The sequence below is a fragment of the Phyllostomus discolor genome, chromosome 3, assembly GCF_004126475.2.
Source record: "Phyllostomus discolor isolate MPI-MPIP mPhyDis1 chromosome 3, mPhyDis1.pri.v3, whole genome shotgun sequence".
In the NCBI taxonomy this organism is placed as follows: domain Eukaryota; kingdom Metazoa; phylum Chordata; class Mammalia; order Chiroptera; family Phyllostomidae; genus Phyllostomus; species Phyllostomus discolor.
Genome location: NC_040905.2, coordinates 43,712,798 through 43,730,103, shown reverse-complemented (window position 1 = coordinate 43,730,103; position 17,306 = coordinate 43,712,798). Strand labels below are relative to the sequence as shown.

The 17,306-nt window shown below is 44.9% G+C and overlaps 1 protein-coding gene across 1 annotated transcript in view; it reads left to right on the top strand.

Annotated features, from left to right (window-relative positions):
• Positions 1–17,306, top strand: part of ZNF366 (zinc finger protein 366) — a 62,703-nt gene that overhangs the window by 31,564 nt on the left and 13,833 nt on the right. Inside the window, exons 2-3 of the mRNA XM_028528894.2 lie at positions 11,391–12,736; positions 16,050–16,241. Coding sequence (XP_028384695.1) covers positions 11,405–12,736; positions 16,050–16,241 — 1,524 coding nt within the window. The 5' untranslated portion in view covers positions 11,391–11,404. The remainder of the gene's footprint in view (positions 1–11,390; positions 12,737–16,049; positions 16,242–17,306) is intronic.

The window sequence follows — 17,306 nt, the reverse complement described above, 5'->3', positions numbered from 1 at the left end:
ACTCAAGCTAAAAGAGAGATAATTGGGCATAAAACTAGGGAGGGGAGACTTCCAGGAAGAGTGGGATGGATCAATGGAAAATATATCCCTAAAAGCCAGCCAATCTAAGCAAAGGCAAAAAGGCATAAAAAGAATAGTGGAAACTTGGGGATAAGAAGATTTTAGAGACTAGGGGAATTGAACTGGACTTGCTTATGAAGGACTTTGAAAGTCAGGAAGAAGAGTTTATATTTGATTTGCTTTGTGCTTCAGGTGGGTTTATCCACAAGCCCCAGAACTCTGAATACACTTTCTTAACCAAGAAAAGGATTCATTTTCTCAAATAACAAGCAAACCAGCACAAAGTGGGTACAGTAGCTCCATATTGACACGTTCCCTCTTCCCCTCTACCACACCTGTGGGAGGCATTGCCATTAACTGTGTAGCTTCTCAGTTCCAGTATGACAGTGCCACCTCCATCCAGCCTCATATCCACATTCCAGGCAGAAAAAAGAAAGGCAGGAAAGCATACGCGGGTGGTTTCTGCATCAGGAATGCAAAAGCTTTCCCAGAAATTGCTAGTAGTCTTCTGCTTACATCTCCCTGGCCAGAACTGTGTCAAAGGGCAAGCCCTAACTGAAAGGATGTCTGGAGAAGCTAGTGGTTTTGCTGGAACATTGTCACCACAAGCAAAATCAGGGCTCTGTTTCTTAGGGGAGAAGGGGGAACGAATATTGAAGCAACAATTAGCTATCTCCACACTGTGTACAGCAGCAGTCTCTCCACATTATTATTGCAGGTTGCTGAACAGAGTTGTCTTAGAAAAAATGCTGAATTCCTAGAAGATGGATTTGGCATTAGTATTCGAGAGATATGGAAGGAGGGACAAGAAAGATCTGGAAGAGGGGATGGAAACTGGTGAAAGTAATCTAGGGGTGAGGTGGCAGCCAATTGAACTGAAGTTCTAGATATGGGAATGGAAAGAAAGAGAAGCTAATAGTCATTTCCAAGAAACAATCAACCAGATTTTGTAAAAACCATAAAAAATGAGTGGCTGAGGTGGAAGGTGTTGGCAAATGGACCGTTTGGTCTCTCCTTCTTTCCATGGATAACACTAGCATTTGGGGTGAATGGGAGAGAACATACCAGAAAAAAGAAATTGATAAAGGAAAATCCAAGAATCAGAGACATGTTGAAACAATAACAAATCCTGGAGTATAATTACATTTTAACAAATAGGCACCTGAAGCTCATAAAAGGGGTTAGCTAAGTTCAAAGTTAGGGGATTCTGGTATGAATGTGTTCTTTCTTGGGAATCTGAGCATTGCTTTCCAGGGCCATTCTCTAACCACAACACACCAGGACAGCCTCGAGAATACACTTGTGTTTAAAAAGCAAGATAAACCATATTTGAAAAAATTATATTCCTTTTGATGACTAATCCTAAACAAATAAACAAAAAACATTCCGCCTATCTGTTAGAGGGGAACAGAAAGAGAGGCATACAAGGAGAGAATTCCACAGGCTTTTTTGTAGTTGTATCTGCTAGTTATTGTTGAAGAACAGAAAATCATTTTAAGACTAGAAAATTATTATAATTTGAAAACTTATTATTAAAAATGGAAGTAAGTGCCAGTCATTATACATGACATGAAAGACACGGAAAGATTTAGGCTTCCTGCTTTGACATTTTGCGATTCTGTAGTGGCATAAATAGGTTTGCACTTTTATTTTAGACTGAAAGAAACTTTTAAGCAACCCAACTATCTTAGGGCCCTGGGGGAAGACCCAACACTGTCCCCCATCCAACAGTCTCATTCTTAGCTCCCCGGAGTTCCTTGTTGGCACCGGGGAAGGAGCCAAGGAAAACCTCAGGGAGAAGCACAACAGAGGCACTGGATTAGTCATGTTCGCCACGTGTGATTCTGTAATTACCGTGAACCTGCACAGCAAACTCATGTTTATCTGAATTTTCAAGGTTGAAAGAAATTTATTTTTGACTTACACACACCTGGCTTTCCTAATATAGTGTATGAAAGTTGGCCCCGGCTGTCAAGTCACTGAAGTCTCCCTCTGTTCTACAGAACACACTGACAGGGAAGGCGGGGGCCCTGGTTGGGGAAGCGGGAGGTTTTCCTTGCTTGCCTCACTTTCACAGCTATTCCTTCCCCTGTTTTGTGTTGTTTTAACCTAGGTTTTAATGATAAAAATGGAATAAAAGAGAATATCTTGAAAGAAAATATTTTATGTCAGTAAAAGAAATGTCATTCCCACTGTTCTTTCATATTCAGCAAATAACATACCTATTCAAGATTCTTCTATTGTAGCTCTTAGGACATATTTCTCCACATCTGTTTGTCACTTTCTTCTCCCAGGTGGTGAATTTCTTGAAACCAGTGTCTGGATGATTAAACATTATCTTTCTGATCCCCAGCACAGTGCAGGCACAGAGGAGGCACCTGGAGTGGTTTCCCAAGTGAGTGCATTGGGGAGGTTTCTTCTAGTCAGTCTTTTCAGTTGCTTATACTTATGTCCCTGATGATATAAGCCTGGGTCATAATGCTGTGTGCCCAATGTACAAACTATAGTGGACTCTGACAGGGGCATCAAAAGACCCTGGGCAGAGAAATTGAGTTGTCCAAAGAAACGCTTTGAGAGCATTCTTAAAAAGGAGAGAACCCAATACTATTTTTGTCTGAATGTTTGCTGTTTGAAAGCCTACATAGATTTTTAATTTTTTAATAGTATTTGAATAGTTAAGTCAGTCGCAGTGTATGAAAGCATAAGTTGAAAGGCTATACAATTAAGTCTCCATTCAGGGAACTGGTCAACAGGAAAGGCGCCTTCCTATAGATTATGGATTTGGGAACTTGGCTGCCAGGCTCCCAAGCCTTCCTCCCCCAGCCCTACGATATCCCTCACCAGGGGCAACCTGTATTACCAGGTACTTGTATTTTCTTCCAGAGATACCTTATGTGTCCACATGTGTGAGGGAGGGAAAGCAAGTTAGAAAATGGGTATTTGTCAAATAAATTTCCAAGTAATTATTGGGTTCCAACAACATATAGGGCACCAGGCAAGTTTTTGACTTCTTCATCAGATTTTGTTAGAAATATAAGATGCCAGCCCACAAAGAAAGGTCATGAGCAGCACAGGACCCTATCAATGAGTGGAACATTAAGCAAATGTGACAGACTTCAGAGAAGTGAGGGATTTTCTTCCAGCTCTGGTAGAAAGGAAAGTTTTACCTCTAGGTCTCTATAAAGCCTCCAGTAGACAAGGTTCTCTCCACCCCCTGCCCTGTAGAATCTTGAGGCACTTTGGTTGATATATCCAGTGAGAGCTATCAAAGAGCCCTAACCAGTGTGGCTTGGTGGGTTGGGCATTGTCCTGCAAAGCAAAGGCCACCAGTTCAGTTCCTGATCAGGGCAATGCCTGGGGCATGTACAAGAAGCAACTGATTGATGTTTCTTCCTCACTGTCGTGTTTCTCTCCTTCTCTTTCTCCCTGCTTCTGCTCCCTACAAAAAAAAAGAAGAAGAAGTATCAAAGAAAGAAGGCAGTTGGCTGCTCAGGTAGACTTCATGGGATAGCAGTGCCTGGTGGGGTTGCCATGACTCAGAATTTGGTCTGTGGGTTTGGAGATTCATGAGTTCCATTTCATAAGAGCACTCACTTAATCAGGCTTAAGGAATTTTCCTTAAGGGTGATCTATGGACCTGAATATCAATGCCAATCTATTGATTTACAGGAGGTAGGAGTGTATTTTCTAATGACCAGAATGATCTTGTCCACTTATGGTAGACTACTTTATAGATCAAAGAATGTTGGAGAAATTATTGTTTACTGAATGCAACCAGGGCCAAAGATTAGAAGACCTTGAAGGATAGCTTAATGTGCCATCCCTGCCCCACAATATCTTTGCTGAATAGACTACATACAAGAAAAAAAGCTGTCTTCTGCCATTACCTTTTGGATAGAGCATAAATTAATACTATCAATTCATATAACCCAGTTCCCTCTTTATAGGTCACATGCGTATTATTGGATGTGTTCCATAGACATGAACTGATTAGAGGATGAGTCTGGTCACCTTGAGTGTTGGACATTTCCCAAATACTCTCTATTACTCTTTTTACAATGACATACAAAGTATTATTTTTGTAAGTTTCTTTTATATTTTTAAACTTACTTTTAATGCACATACAGTAAAATTCATCCTTTGAGTTGTATGAGTTTTCAAATAGAGAAATGTGTAACCACCACCGCATTCAAGATATAGAACAGTTCTTCACTCCCTCCACTGCAAAAAATACTGCCTTGAGTTTCACTTTCAAAATAGATTCCTTTTACATATGGCTAACCTCTATTATGTGTTGATCCTTACCACTTTTACTTGCAGACACTCACATTGGTCAGATAGTTCTCATTGCATATTTCCTGGCATTATCTACCAATCATGAGGCCCACCAGACCAAATACACTGTCATTCCCAGAGGTGGAGAAAATGAGGCTTTTAATATGCATGTGTGTGTATAGCTGCTTAGCTAGCAGTAGGTATATCAAACTTTACTTGATCTATGAACTTAAAACAAAACAAAAAATTTGACATATATTATAAGGGCATTTCCCCCAATGAAAGTAGGAGAAAAACTCTAACATTCCAGTTGGGCCTCTATCCATAAGAGCTATAGTAGCTCTGAGAGTTGGGAAAGAGAACTGCTAAGTCATATCTACAATTCATTTCCTTCCTTTAAATGGGTCACGAGGACAGAGATAACCCCAACACACTAGCAGCTGCTCCGGTGCTCCAGTAATTGTACTCACTCCTGCTTTCCAGAAACTAGACCTAGGCATTAAGAACTTTCATAAGAGAAATATGCATGGATTTAACCTATGCAAGTGAGTAGCTGAATTTGTTGCTGGTTGTTGAATAAGGCCTCTTTAAAAATATGTATACAAAAATGGTATATAAGTATGCTATTATGGACAATTTAAGCAATGAAAAAATACACATGACTTTAACTCTATTATGTTTTGGTGGCATTTAGGAACTTAATTAAATAAATTATGTGAGTTCAATTGATTATTTCACCTATGAAAATGTCTCATTAATATTTCTGACAACCCAGGGGACTCAATCCATGCCATGGGTTGACAGATTAGCTTTTGTAATAAAATGAGAGGAATTTTGGTTTATAAATTAAATCATATCCACAAGAGCATCCAGAAGGGCTCTGGGGTCTGGCTACCAAGCAACTGGTCACTTCTTCTTGGCTCTACCACTAACCCAGGGGATGCCAGGGCAGGCCATTCTTTGAGAAAATACTTCTCTATGTTCCAGATGCTTAGAGAGACTGTCTATTTCTGCCAATCACAGGAATACAAGACTGAATGATTTTTTTTGCCAAATAGCTGAAGATGAAGAAATCAGCAGTATAGCTACATATATATTAAGACAATTATGTTGAATTATTAGAACATTTAATTCTAAGGCTCAAAGTTTCCTTCTGTTATCACAAATTCAGAAAGAACCAGGTGATACAATAAAATCCCACATCAGAGGAGTCTTAAAACAAGATCCTTGTGTCTCAACAGAGAGGCTGGCAGTCTGTCCACATACTTTCCCATCTTGCCTTCCTGTTGTCCTCCCACAGCTCCCCAAGCTTTGCTGCTCTTAGCACTGTTCCTTGTTCTTAAACTTTTCCTCAACTCTAACCTCTTCCTTTCTTCCATTTTTGTTGAGAGTAGACCACCTAAGTGAAGTGCCATTCTCCCAGATTAAAAGGGAAGCCAGTGTCTCCAATAGTAAAATGTAGCATTTTCCAATGAAACCTTGGAAATATTCAGGGAACAAAGAATATGAGAGATTTCTCCCCCATGAATTTCAGGATGAATAGAAAGGAGATAAATAGGTCTAGCCCTGGCATGCTGACTCACCATGACTCTTCCACTAGCATTTACTGAAATGACCTTCGATTCGAATGAGAACCACAAAATACCAGTAATTTTATCTGGGGAATATTTATATTTTGGTGCAGTAGGTGAATTCCCAATTAAAGGGCATTATTAGAAGCAACCTCCCCCCCCCCCAAACAAATGTAGTTTCATGTTGGTTAGGCCTTCATTTCTATTTGGTCATTATGGTTCAAAGAGGAGATTTTGTTTTTGTTTTTAAAATTATTCAATCACCACTTCCTCATAACTAACTGTTATGGATAATACCTGTTAAAAATACAATAAAAATCATTTTTTTTAAAAAAAAGAAGACATCCTGAGTCCCAGATTCCTCTAACAGATCAGCACAATATTTTCCTCCCCGAACAATTTGTTGCTGACGTAGAGCTTATTGGGTTTGGTGATTGAGTATACATGGAAGAACGCCAGGAACTTAAAACATTCTCTGAACATAGCAATAAAAATGTATGATTATTCTATCTAAGGCCTCTCCTTCCCCACCCCCACGTTAGTACAAAGGGTAAACTGCAACTAACTTCCTAAACATTTCCTTTGGGTGAAAGCATACATAAACCACTCCTGGTTTATGTTTTACATTCTCAGTCCAGGGGTCTTTCTCCCTGCTACTGCCCATTGGACTTTCTGGGCGTCTGTTTTACGACTGCATTGCAGAACCTTGTGGCACTTTAAGGATGGCTCCCTAGCATTAGTGAAGCCAGGAACCAGGGCCTTTCCCCGAATCTGATGGTCTGTTCAGAGAATGATGCCCTTGGAAACCGAGGAGGGTAAGCAACAACACACAACAAAGTGTGTGTATCAAATTCTTCCCCCAACAACTACCTGAGAATTTGTGACTGTGCCTGTGATCTGATTAGTGTCATCCCCAAAGTCACTTGCTATCTGAATAATGTAAGGTAAAATCATACATTTTATTTTTTCCTTAACTATTTTTTGTTGTTATTCTATTGCAGTTGTCCCAATTTTTCCTTTTTTGCCCTCCTCCGCCCATCCCTCCCCCTGCTCCCACAGTTAATTCCCACACTGTTGTCCATGTCCATGAAGTTCCATATGGAGACTTTAAAAACAAGAACCATTCGTTCCTTCACTTATCCCACAGCAGCTCACTGGTCCTCTACTTTGTGCTGGGCACTATGTGCAGGACTGGAAACACAGTGTGAATAAAACAGACCCAGTCCCTGCCCTCACAGTCTAACAGGAGTTGCAAGAGCCAGTGTTGACCCAGCACTGTCCCAGTGCCCGAGTCTTTGGGTTTGCCAAATGGTTCTCCTGTTCCTAGGACGGTGGCATTTGATATTAGATGAAGGGCAATTCTTCAGCTTCCCATAAACTGAATGAAATAGCTCACAGGACCACCCAATCCCTTTTGTCCTCACTTACCAAAGCCATTTGTTATTAATAAAGGTTCAGAGATATTATCTTCATAATAGGAAACAGAGCCATAGAGAAGGAATGAGGGGTATCTGCACACTGAATAAAGAGAATCACCCTGGCCTAACCTGCTGGCCTCACTGAGTGTGGGTCACATTCACTACTATGACAAGACTAACTCAGGGTAGATGGGAAAAGCCTTGGTTTTGAACTTGCAAAGCAGAAGCCCAGATGCCAGTTGATAGTGAAAAGAGCTTCAGTTTGGAAAACAGAGACCGTGTCAGTCAGCATCGTCCATGGATCGTCACCTCAGCCATCCACTCCTGTCCACTCTTTCTTACCCCTCAAGAGACCGCACTGTTCAGTTTCACATATACACTCTAATATTTTAGAGTCTTCATCAACCCAATGGGGATAGCCCAACCCTCATGTCATAGATGACATTAGGTCCTCCCCCAAAACGTGCTCAGTTCCCACAGCTGTAACACAAAGCCTGTGTTCCAACCCAGACCCTCAGGCTCCAAACCAACGTGCTTCCCACTATTCAGCAGCTGTGTACTTTTATAATTCTAGTTCTTCTTTCTTTTTGCCTATTGTTTCAGCATGTCCTAATGGGAAACTATCCTACAAACTACTGGTTTTCTGGGAGCAGTTAGATCATTGACCAGGGAGGGCCTGCAGCTCCCCTGCAGCTGCCCTGCCCTGTCCGAGTAGATCAGTGCTGCCCCCAAACCTCTTCTGCTTCCCATAGGAATCTCATAACTGTCACGGATGTCTGCAGACCTCCTCTCAGAAATAGAGGGGAGTACGTGGGTGGCACACTTGGAGGCTTTCTGGGTGTCAATGAATAGTTTTGCAGAGGCTGCTCAGAGTGTCAAACTGGCTGATTTCAAGATAAATTACCCCCTGAGGAAGACATCTTTTCCCTGCTCTTCCCTTTAACACTCCTCATCCCCAATATGGATTTGTTTTTTGGGTGCTTTTCTTTTATCCCCTGTGGCTTGGCCTTGGTACCCTGTGCTCAGAAGACAGGAACATTGATAAGTAGCAACAATGCTAGCTGATTTACCTCTTAAGTGGGCCAAGAGTTAACAGATCTAGCTTCTCAGCCTCTGTAGGGATTGGCCGTGCTCCTTAAGATTTTTATGCAGAAAGGGGCTGCTATTGTAAGATCTGGGGAAATGTCCATGGATGGATCCCAGTGCTTTTTTTAAACCTCCTGTGTTAATAACTACTAATTTAGGGTTGAGATATATATGCACAAGTTAAAAACTGGGGGAAATTTCTTATTATACTGAAATAGGGAGGAAATTAAAATGTACATATGTAAAGTCTCCAGGTTTGGGGGACATATTCTGCCATTTGTGTTAAAAAAAACATATTACTTCTGTTCAACAATCTTTCTTTGCTTTACTAGGTCAATGGTGATAAAATAAAAATGCAGACACTTAAATAAGTATGCTTTTGAAATGACCATTATATTATGTCACTCCTAATATAGTAAGATGAGTCAACTAGTAGACAATGTCACAACTAAAAACAAAAATGCTAAACAAAGGTGACAATCATGTGTATCAACTGAAATACCTTCAGTTTCAAAATTAGTGATCACATTCCTTTCCAATTAAGTAGCTTTCCAGTATAAGATACAAAACATAAAGATACCAGACATCATTAACCACACGTTTTCAAATACCTCCTTAACAAACAATACACAAAAAATTCAATAAGTTCTGGCCCATGTTCTGACATTTATACTGGAGAGCTTAATTTTCCAGTCAAGCTCTCTAATATAAAGTAAGAATCAACTGACTCTTTTAACCAGATCTGAATAAAACAAACAGGATCCATTTGCATTGGGATGGGCTCTACTTTGGTCTGCCATAGTCACTAGTAGCCTGGAAGAGTTCTCTCCGGTCTGAGCAGCCTTTTTACAAATAGGGTCTTATCTCCAAAGAGGGTATAAATCCAACTGTGGCCAAAATGAAATTCCGGAAAAAGGAGCTGCCATTTCCCCTCCATTTTAATAGGACACATTAGCCTAGTCCGAAAGTGAATTATGTCTATAGATGCAACAAATTCTTGGGGCAGGCCAGAACTTCTATAACGCTGTAGAATTTAGGGCTCATGACTCGCTGAATTGCAAGCCCAGTGACAATCTAGTAAATGTGAAAAATTGCCTGAGAGCTTCTGCCCTTTCTGCGCTGTCCTGGTCCTTTTGATAGTGACAGCACCACTCCCCTCATTTTGATACATCCCCCCCAACACACTCCTAGTCTCATGAAGCCGGGCATTTCGTCCTCCGACTGCACTTGTCCCTTCCTACCAGTGCCTGGGGCTTGAGGCAGCCGTGGTAGAAGGCCTAGCATTTACCTAACAACATCAGAAAGGAGCAGAAGAAGGGTGGGGTGCAGGGCTCGGCCTCCCTCTTGCTGGACACGCAGGCTCTCCCTCTGCATTACTCAGCCTGGAACCTGGGGAAGGAAGACAACACGGGCTGTCCTCCCACTCATATAAACACAGTGATTGATGGATATGATGCTTTAGTTCTCTAACACTTTCACATATCAACTTTAAATGAGGCCTAAATATTCATAAAATAAGGGCAGATAATTTTTCCCTCAATTGGATCATCTGTGCTTAGAATTGGTAATCCAATATAAAAAGTGCCATTTTAAAAAATTGTGCTGCAATTCTCAAACATCTCATAAACACACACATGCGATTTGGGAATATCTAGATACTTATGAAAACTATACTTACCTTACCCAGGACAACAGAAAACCCCTGGGAGTTGTGGACCTTCTCACCCCTGGGCCCTCAACCTATGTTGCTCAGCATGTAGCCATTCCCAAGGAGGGCCCAGGCTCCGAGTTAGTCCAGAACCCTACCCCAGCCCTGTCTCCAGTGACCTGAGGATAGACCTTACACCTGGCCAGGCTGACTGGCTCTGAGGAATCCTCTAATGAGCAAAAATGACCAATCCCTTTAAAACTGAAGAGATGTAGGTAGAAATGGCTCTCACTAGAACTGTGGAGTCAGCTACTTAGATCTTCCCACCAGTATCCAGGTGAGGAGGATAGAAAAATGGCAAGGAGACATGTGAAAGGAAGCAGGCCCCTGGTTTAGACTGTGGCCCCACAACCTCTCCCAGACACGTGTGATGTGGGCAGCCAGGTGGCGGTATCTGGCTCAGCTAAGAAATGTCTGTTCTGCAGGAGTCACCAAAGGCCATGCTTTACTCTGATGCCTGTGTGAAGGGGGAGAGGTGGGCACAGTTTTAGAGACTCACAATCCTGGAATTTCCCCCCGCACCTGCTTCAGGTGTTAGATTAAAATGCACAAATGCCAAGATGACTTTGTCACATTGGGTTACATGCTTTTCTTCATTACATTGATCTCATCTACTTGATATATCCCAGCAGCACACCTTGCTTGGGGTAGATACTCAGAAAACCCAAGATCTGAGTTAATCGTTAAAATCCCCTGTCCAGCGTGTCCTTGAATATCCCCTTCCCCCAACAGCAAGGTCTGCAGATACAGAAATCACTGGAAATCATGGGGAGCCCTTAGAGAAGGAACAACCTTAAAAGACACAGCTACGTCACCATCGGTGCATGTGATTCCCTCTCAGGCTGAAGAGCCGCAGGAGAGCGTGTCCCAGGTCTGACTCGTACATGGAGTGGTTGTGGGACTTGAGTGCGTCACTCATCTCCGTGGGCCTTGGTGCCCTCCACTTAAGTAGGGACAACAGCTCCACGGGTACTCAGGTTTCTTCTTTCCAATCCAGTCTGCCCCCCCAGCCCCCGCCCCAGCCCCTCCCAGCTATGGTTCTGTGGCCTAGGATTTGCTGGAGCCGGGGTGGCACTCCAAGGGGCCAGTGCTCTCCACAACTGTAACCAGGTTTGCAAAGGGGGAAGCGTGCTATTCTGAATAGCTCTAGGATAAATGAGGGTCAGTAGTAAGCAAGCATTACTCTTCATACATTAGTATTGACATCCAGCCAAAAAAACCATAATGGAAAAAAGGATTTTTTTTAAACAATAAGTTTCTTTCTTTTTAAAGGAACATTGCCAAGGATGCAGAAGGAAATGAAGATGATCAAAGATGAGGATGTGCATTTCAGTTTGGGTGTGAAGAGGTCCCCCTCCTTTCCCCACTACCTGCAGCAAGTGGCTTCCCGAGGGAAAGCTCCCCAAAGACACCCCTTTCCAGAAGCTCTCCGGGGGCCTTTTTCCCAGTTCCGGTATGAACCCCCTCCAGGAGACCTTGACGGATTCCCGGGAGTCTTCGAAGGAGGAGGGTCTCGGAAACGGAAGAGCGTGCCCACCAAGATGCCCTATAACCACCCATCTGAAGAAGCTGGTCTTGTCCTCCACTCTGAGGAGAGCAAAACCCACGGCCCCCCGAACTTCCCTCTGCTGTTTCCGCAGCCCCCGCGCCCCAAGTATGACTCGCAGATGATCGACCTGTGCAACGTGGGCTTCCAGTTCTACCGCACCCTGGAGCACATGGGGGGCAAACCCGTGAAGCAGGAGCCCGTGAAGCCCAGTGCCGTGTGGCCCCAGCCGACCGCAGCTCCATTCTTGCCCACGCCCTACTCCTACTACCCCAAAGTCCCCCCGGGCCTCATGTTCCCCTTCTTTATGCCCTCAGCCTCCCCCTTCCCCTTCAGCCGGCACACCTTCATGCCCAAGCAGCCCGCGGACCCGCTGCTGCCCGGGAAGGCCGAGCCCCAGGAGAGCGAAGAGACCAAGCAGAAGGTGGAGAGGGTGGACGTGAACGTGCAGATCGATGACAGCTACTACGTGGACGTGGGCGGGGCGCAGAAGCGCTGGCAGTGCCCCAACTGCGAGAAGTCCTACACCTCCAAGTACAACCTGGTGACTCACATCCTGGGCCACAGCGGGATCAAGCCACACGCATGTACCCGCTGCGGGAAGCTCTTCAAGCAGCTCAGCCACCTGCACACCCACATGCTCACCCACCAGGGCACGAGGCCCCACAAATGCCAGGTGTGCCACAAAGCCTTCACCCAGACCAGCCACCTGAAGCGCCACATGATGCAGCACAGCGAGGTGAAGCCGCACAACTGCCGCGTGTGCGGTCGGGGCTTCGCCTACCCCAGCGAGCTCAAGGCCCACGAGGCCAAGCACGCCAGCGGGCGGGAAAACATCTGCGTGGAGTGCGGCCTCGACTTCCCCACGCTGGCCCAGCTGAAGAGGCACCTCACCACGCACCGCGGGCCCATCCAGTACAACTGCTCCGAGTGCGACAAGACCTTCCAGTACCCGAGCCAGCTGCAGAACCACATGATGAAGCACAAGGACATCCGGCCCTACATCTGCTCCGAGTGCGGCATGGAGTTCGTGCAGCCCCACCACCTCAAGCAGCACTCCCTCACCCACAAGGTACTGCGCGGAGCCTCAGCCTGCGGTGGGGGCTGGGCTGGCGGTGGAGAGAAAGAGGAGAGCCTGGGGACTGGGGCAGGAGGCCTGCCCCGCTGTGCATTTCTGACAGGAGGAGCCGTGTAACCCTGGGCGAGAGGATCCCAGCTCCTGAACCCTGCCATCCTCTCACCTTGAAATGGGCAAGCAAAAGGAGGCTAGCGATCAAGCCCTCTCCCCTCTAGCCCTCTCGAGTCTCAGATAGGCCTAGAAATAACATGGGCCGCTTGGAGAAGAGGGCGGGAAGGATGAAGGAAACAGCTGGTCTTTGTGCTCTTTGCTTCCTAGCTTCCTAGAATTTCTAAAATTCAGTTTCTGGAAACTTCATCCAGGGCACTAGCATGAGTGTGTCATCAGGCTCTATCTACTCAAGACCAGCTCTGTGTCTGAGATATGTTAATCAGAGCCTTTTTCTAGAGAAGTCTCTTGGTCCCTTGCTGCTGAAGCAGTGGCTACCTTTCCGGCTGTTTTCTCCCTCACTGGGAGACCTGCTTCATAGGCGAGTGGCTCTGGAGACACAAAGGCTGCGTCCAGCAGGGTCTGTGCTGCCCCTGGTGGAGCCTCTGCCTGGTTGACTGCCGGGCGGTGTGGTTTGTGTTTAGGAGGCGGGAGAGAGCACCTTCTCTAGCTGGTTGGGTTTTATCTTCCCTCAGGCCAGGTCTTCAAGGAGAAATGCAGGCCCATGGGTCCTTGTTCAGCCTAATTTGTAATCAAAGCCCTGGAATCATTCAGGATCAACTAAAATAAGGGACTTTCCAGTGGTGTCCCTGAAATCGTACCCAGCTGAGCTGTCTTGGAGCTGCTTTGAAGCTTCTGAGAGGGGAGGTTTGCCCTGCTGACCTTTACCCTTACACCTTTGACCTCAAGTGGTTTTCTTGGCAGGAGAGACTTCCAGCAAGTCAGAGTTTCTAAAACATTCTTTAGTTCTTAAGGGTCAGTGGAGGGCTTTGCTCAGCCAAGATACCATTTATGTTCTGCCATGATGGGTTTCGTTTGATGCATAAAGACAAAGTATAGGGCATTTCTGGCTCTGCTGCAGAGATGAGCAATGTGGGTACCTCGTGGGCTCCGCATGCAGCTCCTGCCCTCCATGGGGCACCTGTAGACAGCATCCGGAGAGGAGAGGCCTGCCATGTGAGGGAACCACCAACAAAGAAACCAGCCTGAGTTTCAGCCACCGAGGGGATCATTTGCTGATTTCCTACATGTGTGGAAAAGGAATCAAAAGTGCACTTCAAAAGTGAATTTTCTAGATAGTAGAAAATGAAGTCAAAATGGCAAACAGCCTGGTATCTAAATGAGTCTCATTTAAATTAGGAAACAAAATGCATTTTAATAAAGGATGTCAGTGAATAGCGAGAGGTAGTATTTATTGAACACTTGCTATGTGCCAGCTGCTTTACTTTGCATTTAATTCTCTTCAAAAATGCTAGGAGCTGCTTACAGGTATCATTACTTGAAAATTGCAAATGAGACACTGAGGCATGTGGAGGTCACCCAAGATCTCAGACTCCAGCACCTGAGCTCTTGAACACTATTGACAAGACTTCCCTTTCTTCACCCCCTTCCCTCCCCTCGTCCTTAACAACCCCAGCAGGCTCCCCCTCTGTGGTTTCACTGATCCTTTTAAAGATACGGCAGCCTAGTGTGTTCCCCATAGTTGTGTCCAGGCTCCCATTCATGTGGGTTCTGGGCCAGCCCACATGTGAATTTTACTTGGAATTCTCTAAAGACAGTGACAAGTAGATACCTATTGGTCCCAGCACAACTGGATCATAGTCAAGTATAGAAATGAATTTTTTTAAGAGAGAAGGGAAGGGAAAGGTAGGGAAGGGAAGGAAAGGGAAGGGAAGGGAAAGGTAGGGAAGGGAAGGAAAGGGAAGGGAAGGGAAAGGTAGAGAAGGGAAGGAAAGGGAAGGGAAGGGAAGGGAAGGGAAGGGGAAAGAGAGGGAAAGAAACATCAAAGTGTGGTTGCCTCTTGCATACCCCTTACTGGGGACCTGGCCTGCAACCCAGGCATGTGCCCTGGCTCCATGATAATGAAAAAAATAAACCTCCTAAACTGATAATATCATTTCCTGTATGAAAATCAACATTCTCTTGAGTTCTCATCAATGGACTTGCAGGCAATCGAACCTGCGACACTTTGGTTCACAGGCTGGCACTCAATCCACACCAGCCAGGGCTAAAGAGATTCTTCAGAGCAATGATGCTGAAGTAAATTTTATAACCCATCAAGAAAATAGTTTTCATTAATTTCATAATTTTAAACTCATGGTTTGAATATGCAATGTATTTTTAAAATTCATTTTCTTAGGAGGGTAATAAAATGGAGATCTTCTCATTTGCATAAATCTGTACTCATCTGCAATAATCAAGACTAGAGAGCATTCTAGCTGGGAGAAGTCCCCAGCTTCTTATGGCTCACCCCTTCGGCTAGAGATGAGGAGGCCTTTGCCAGGAAAGGCCACAAGGCTTACCTGGGGCTCTGCAGCCAGTAAGTGTGGCTGGGCAGAGACCTGACTTCACCCTTTAGTGCCATGGGCTCATTCAGCTAAGGACATCAATGCTTAAGTTATTCAAACACTTCTCCGCAAACAGCAAGGAAACTAGAAAATGTCCTTTGGTCCTGCTGTCTAATTCAGAAAACTATCCTTCATCAAATTTCTCTATAAGATTGAAGCTGGCTTAGAAAGGAGGTTCCATACCCAAATCCCACAGAGGCCACTGTGGCCGGAGGGACCCAGGGGACCATCTCAAGAGGTGGTTATCAGGTTGTAATTTATTAAACTGTGGATATGAGTTGTCCTTCTGGGATTTTCAAGTACACTTGATGAGAACTCAAAAGAATGTTGATTTTAATACAGGAAATGATATTATCAGTTTAGGAGGTTTGTTTTTTTTCATTATCATGAAAGCCAGATTATAGACTCATTTGGCATAGCATTGCACTGTGCTCTTACCAAAATCCTGTTAATCCCTGAGAGCCATCACTGTAGAATTAACCCCAGCAGCAGCAGCAGGAGCAACAAAAGCAATAGCTTTCTTTACCTGTAACTTTATGTAGTTTACAGTTTTCAGAAGAAAATAAGATTATGTAATCAACATTTTTCAATCAAATAGCAGTACAAAAAGGTAAGGCCACACCATTTGGAACTAAATATCTATCAGCCAGCTCTTCATGGATTTACATGGCAGAGAGAAAAACAAAGACAACAACCCTGATGAAAGCCCATTACTTGCTAACCACTGCTTTTTGAACCTTGCCTCCCTCCAGGGCGTGAAGGAGCACAAATGTGGGATCTGCGGGCGGGAGTTCACTCTGTTGGCCAACATGAAGAGGCACGTGCTGATCCACACCAACATCCGCGCCTACCAGTGTCACCTCTGCTATAAGAGTTTCGTGCAGAAACAGACCCTCAAGGCACACATGATCGTCCACTCCGATGTGAAGCCTTTCAAATGCAAGGTGGGCAGGGGGCCCTGGGAGAGTGCAAACAGGGAGGCCTCAGAGGGGGTTGTGCAAATGCCCAATGGGGAAGAGTCTTCAGGGAACCTTCTTATAAGTTTCATCAGTGGGGCTACTGAGGCTCAGAGTGGGTCCACGGCCAACCCCAAGTTCATCTGTCGCTCTTTCCTTCTTTCCACCACACCTATGCTCACACTGACCCTCAGCTGTACAGCCAGGGCCCAGGGGATGGAGGCAGCCAGTGGGGGGAGGTCTGAGGGTGGAAGGCCCATTTGGAGAATGAGGTTGTTAAAGGGTGAAGGTGATGTGGTGAGCTCCTGTTCTAGGAAGGAACAATCCATTGTAGCCCTCTTCCCCTTACAAGCCAATAAGTAGAATATAGAATGGAGCTTCTATAGTCTAGCTTCTAGCACTACCCCCACTCCCATCGCACTCCTCCCCTCCTGATACTTGGGCTGAATAATGTACTTTAAGGGTAGGTCTTTCAGAGAGGATGACAGAGATTCTGAAACTAGCCCTCAGACGACCTCAGGAATGCTTGCTTGGGCCAAGGAATAACCGAGCACAGTCATCTGAAGCATTTCTCATTTATTTCTAAGGACTACAGAGCATCTTTGTGAAAATCTCTGTGTCACACTGACTTGGTTGGGTTTTTATTTAGTCAGCTGAGATACTGTGGGAGCTGCAGATGTGTAAAACCCACGGCACTGACTGGTGTCACTCAGAAATGCTCGGCCTTCCCAGGCTGGCCCCCGCCCCCACCCCAGCATTGTTTCCCTTCACTTCTAAAACGAAAAGGAATCTTGCTCACGATTGGGTAGTTTCATTCAAGGAATGTACTGACAAGCATTACCCAGGTCTTGAGGAGAAGGCTGAGGGAAAAGAAGAGAGAAATCACGTATCATTAGAGCCTTACTGTTTGAAATGGAATTTTGCCTTCTCTCTGTTACTGCATGTCTGGTGGGGTCCGAATGATATTCTCAGTAGACCCCTGTTTCTAAGTAGGGTGTCCTGCTTCCAGGGGTGCTCCTGCCCTAATGCCTCTGCTGCATTTCTCCCCACTTG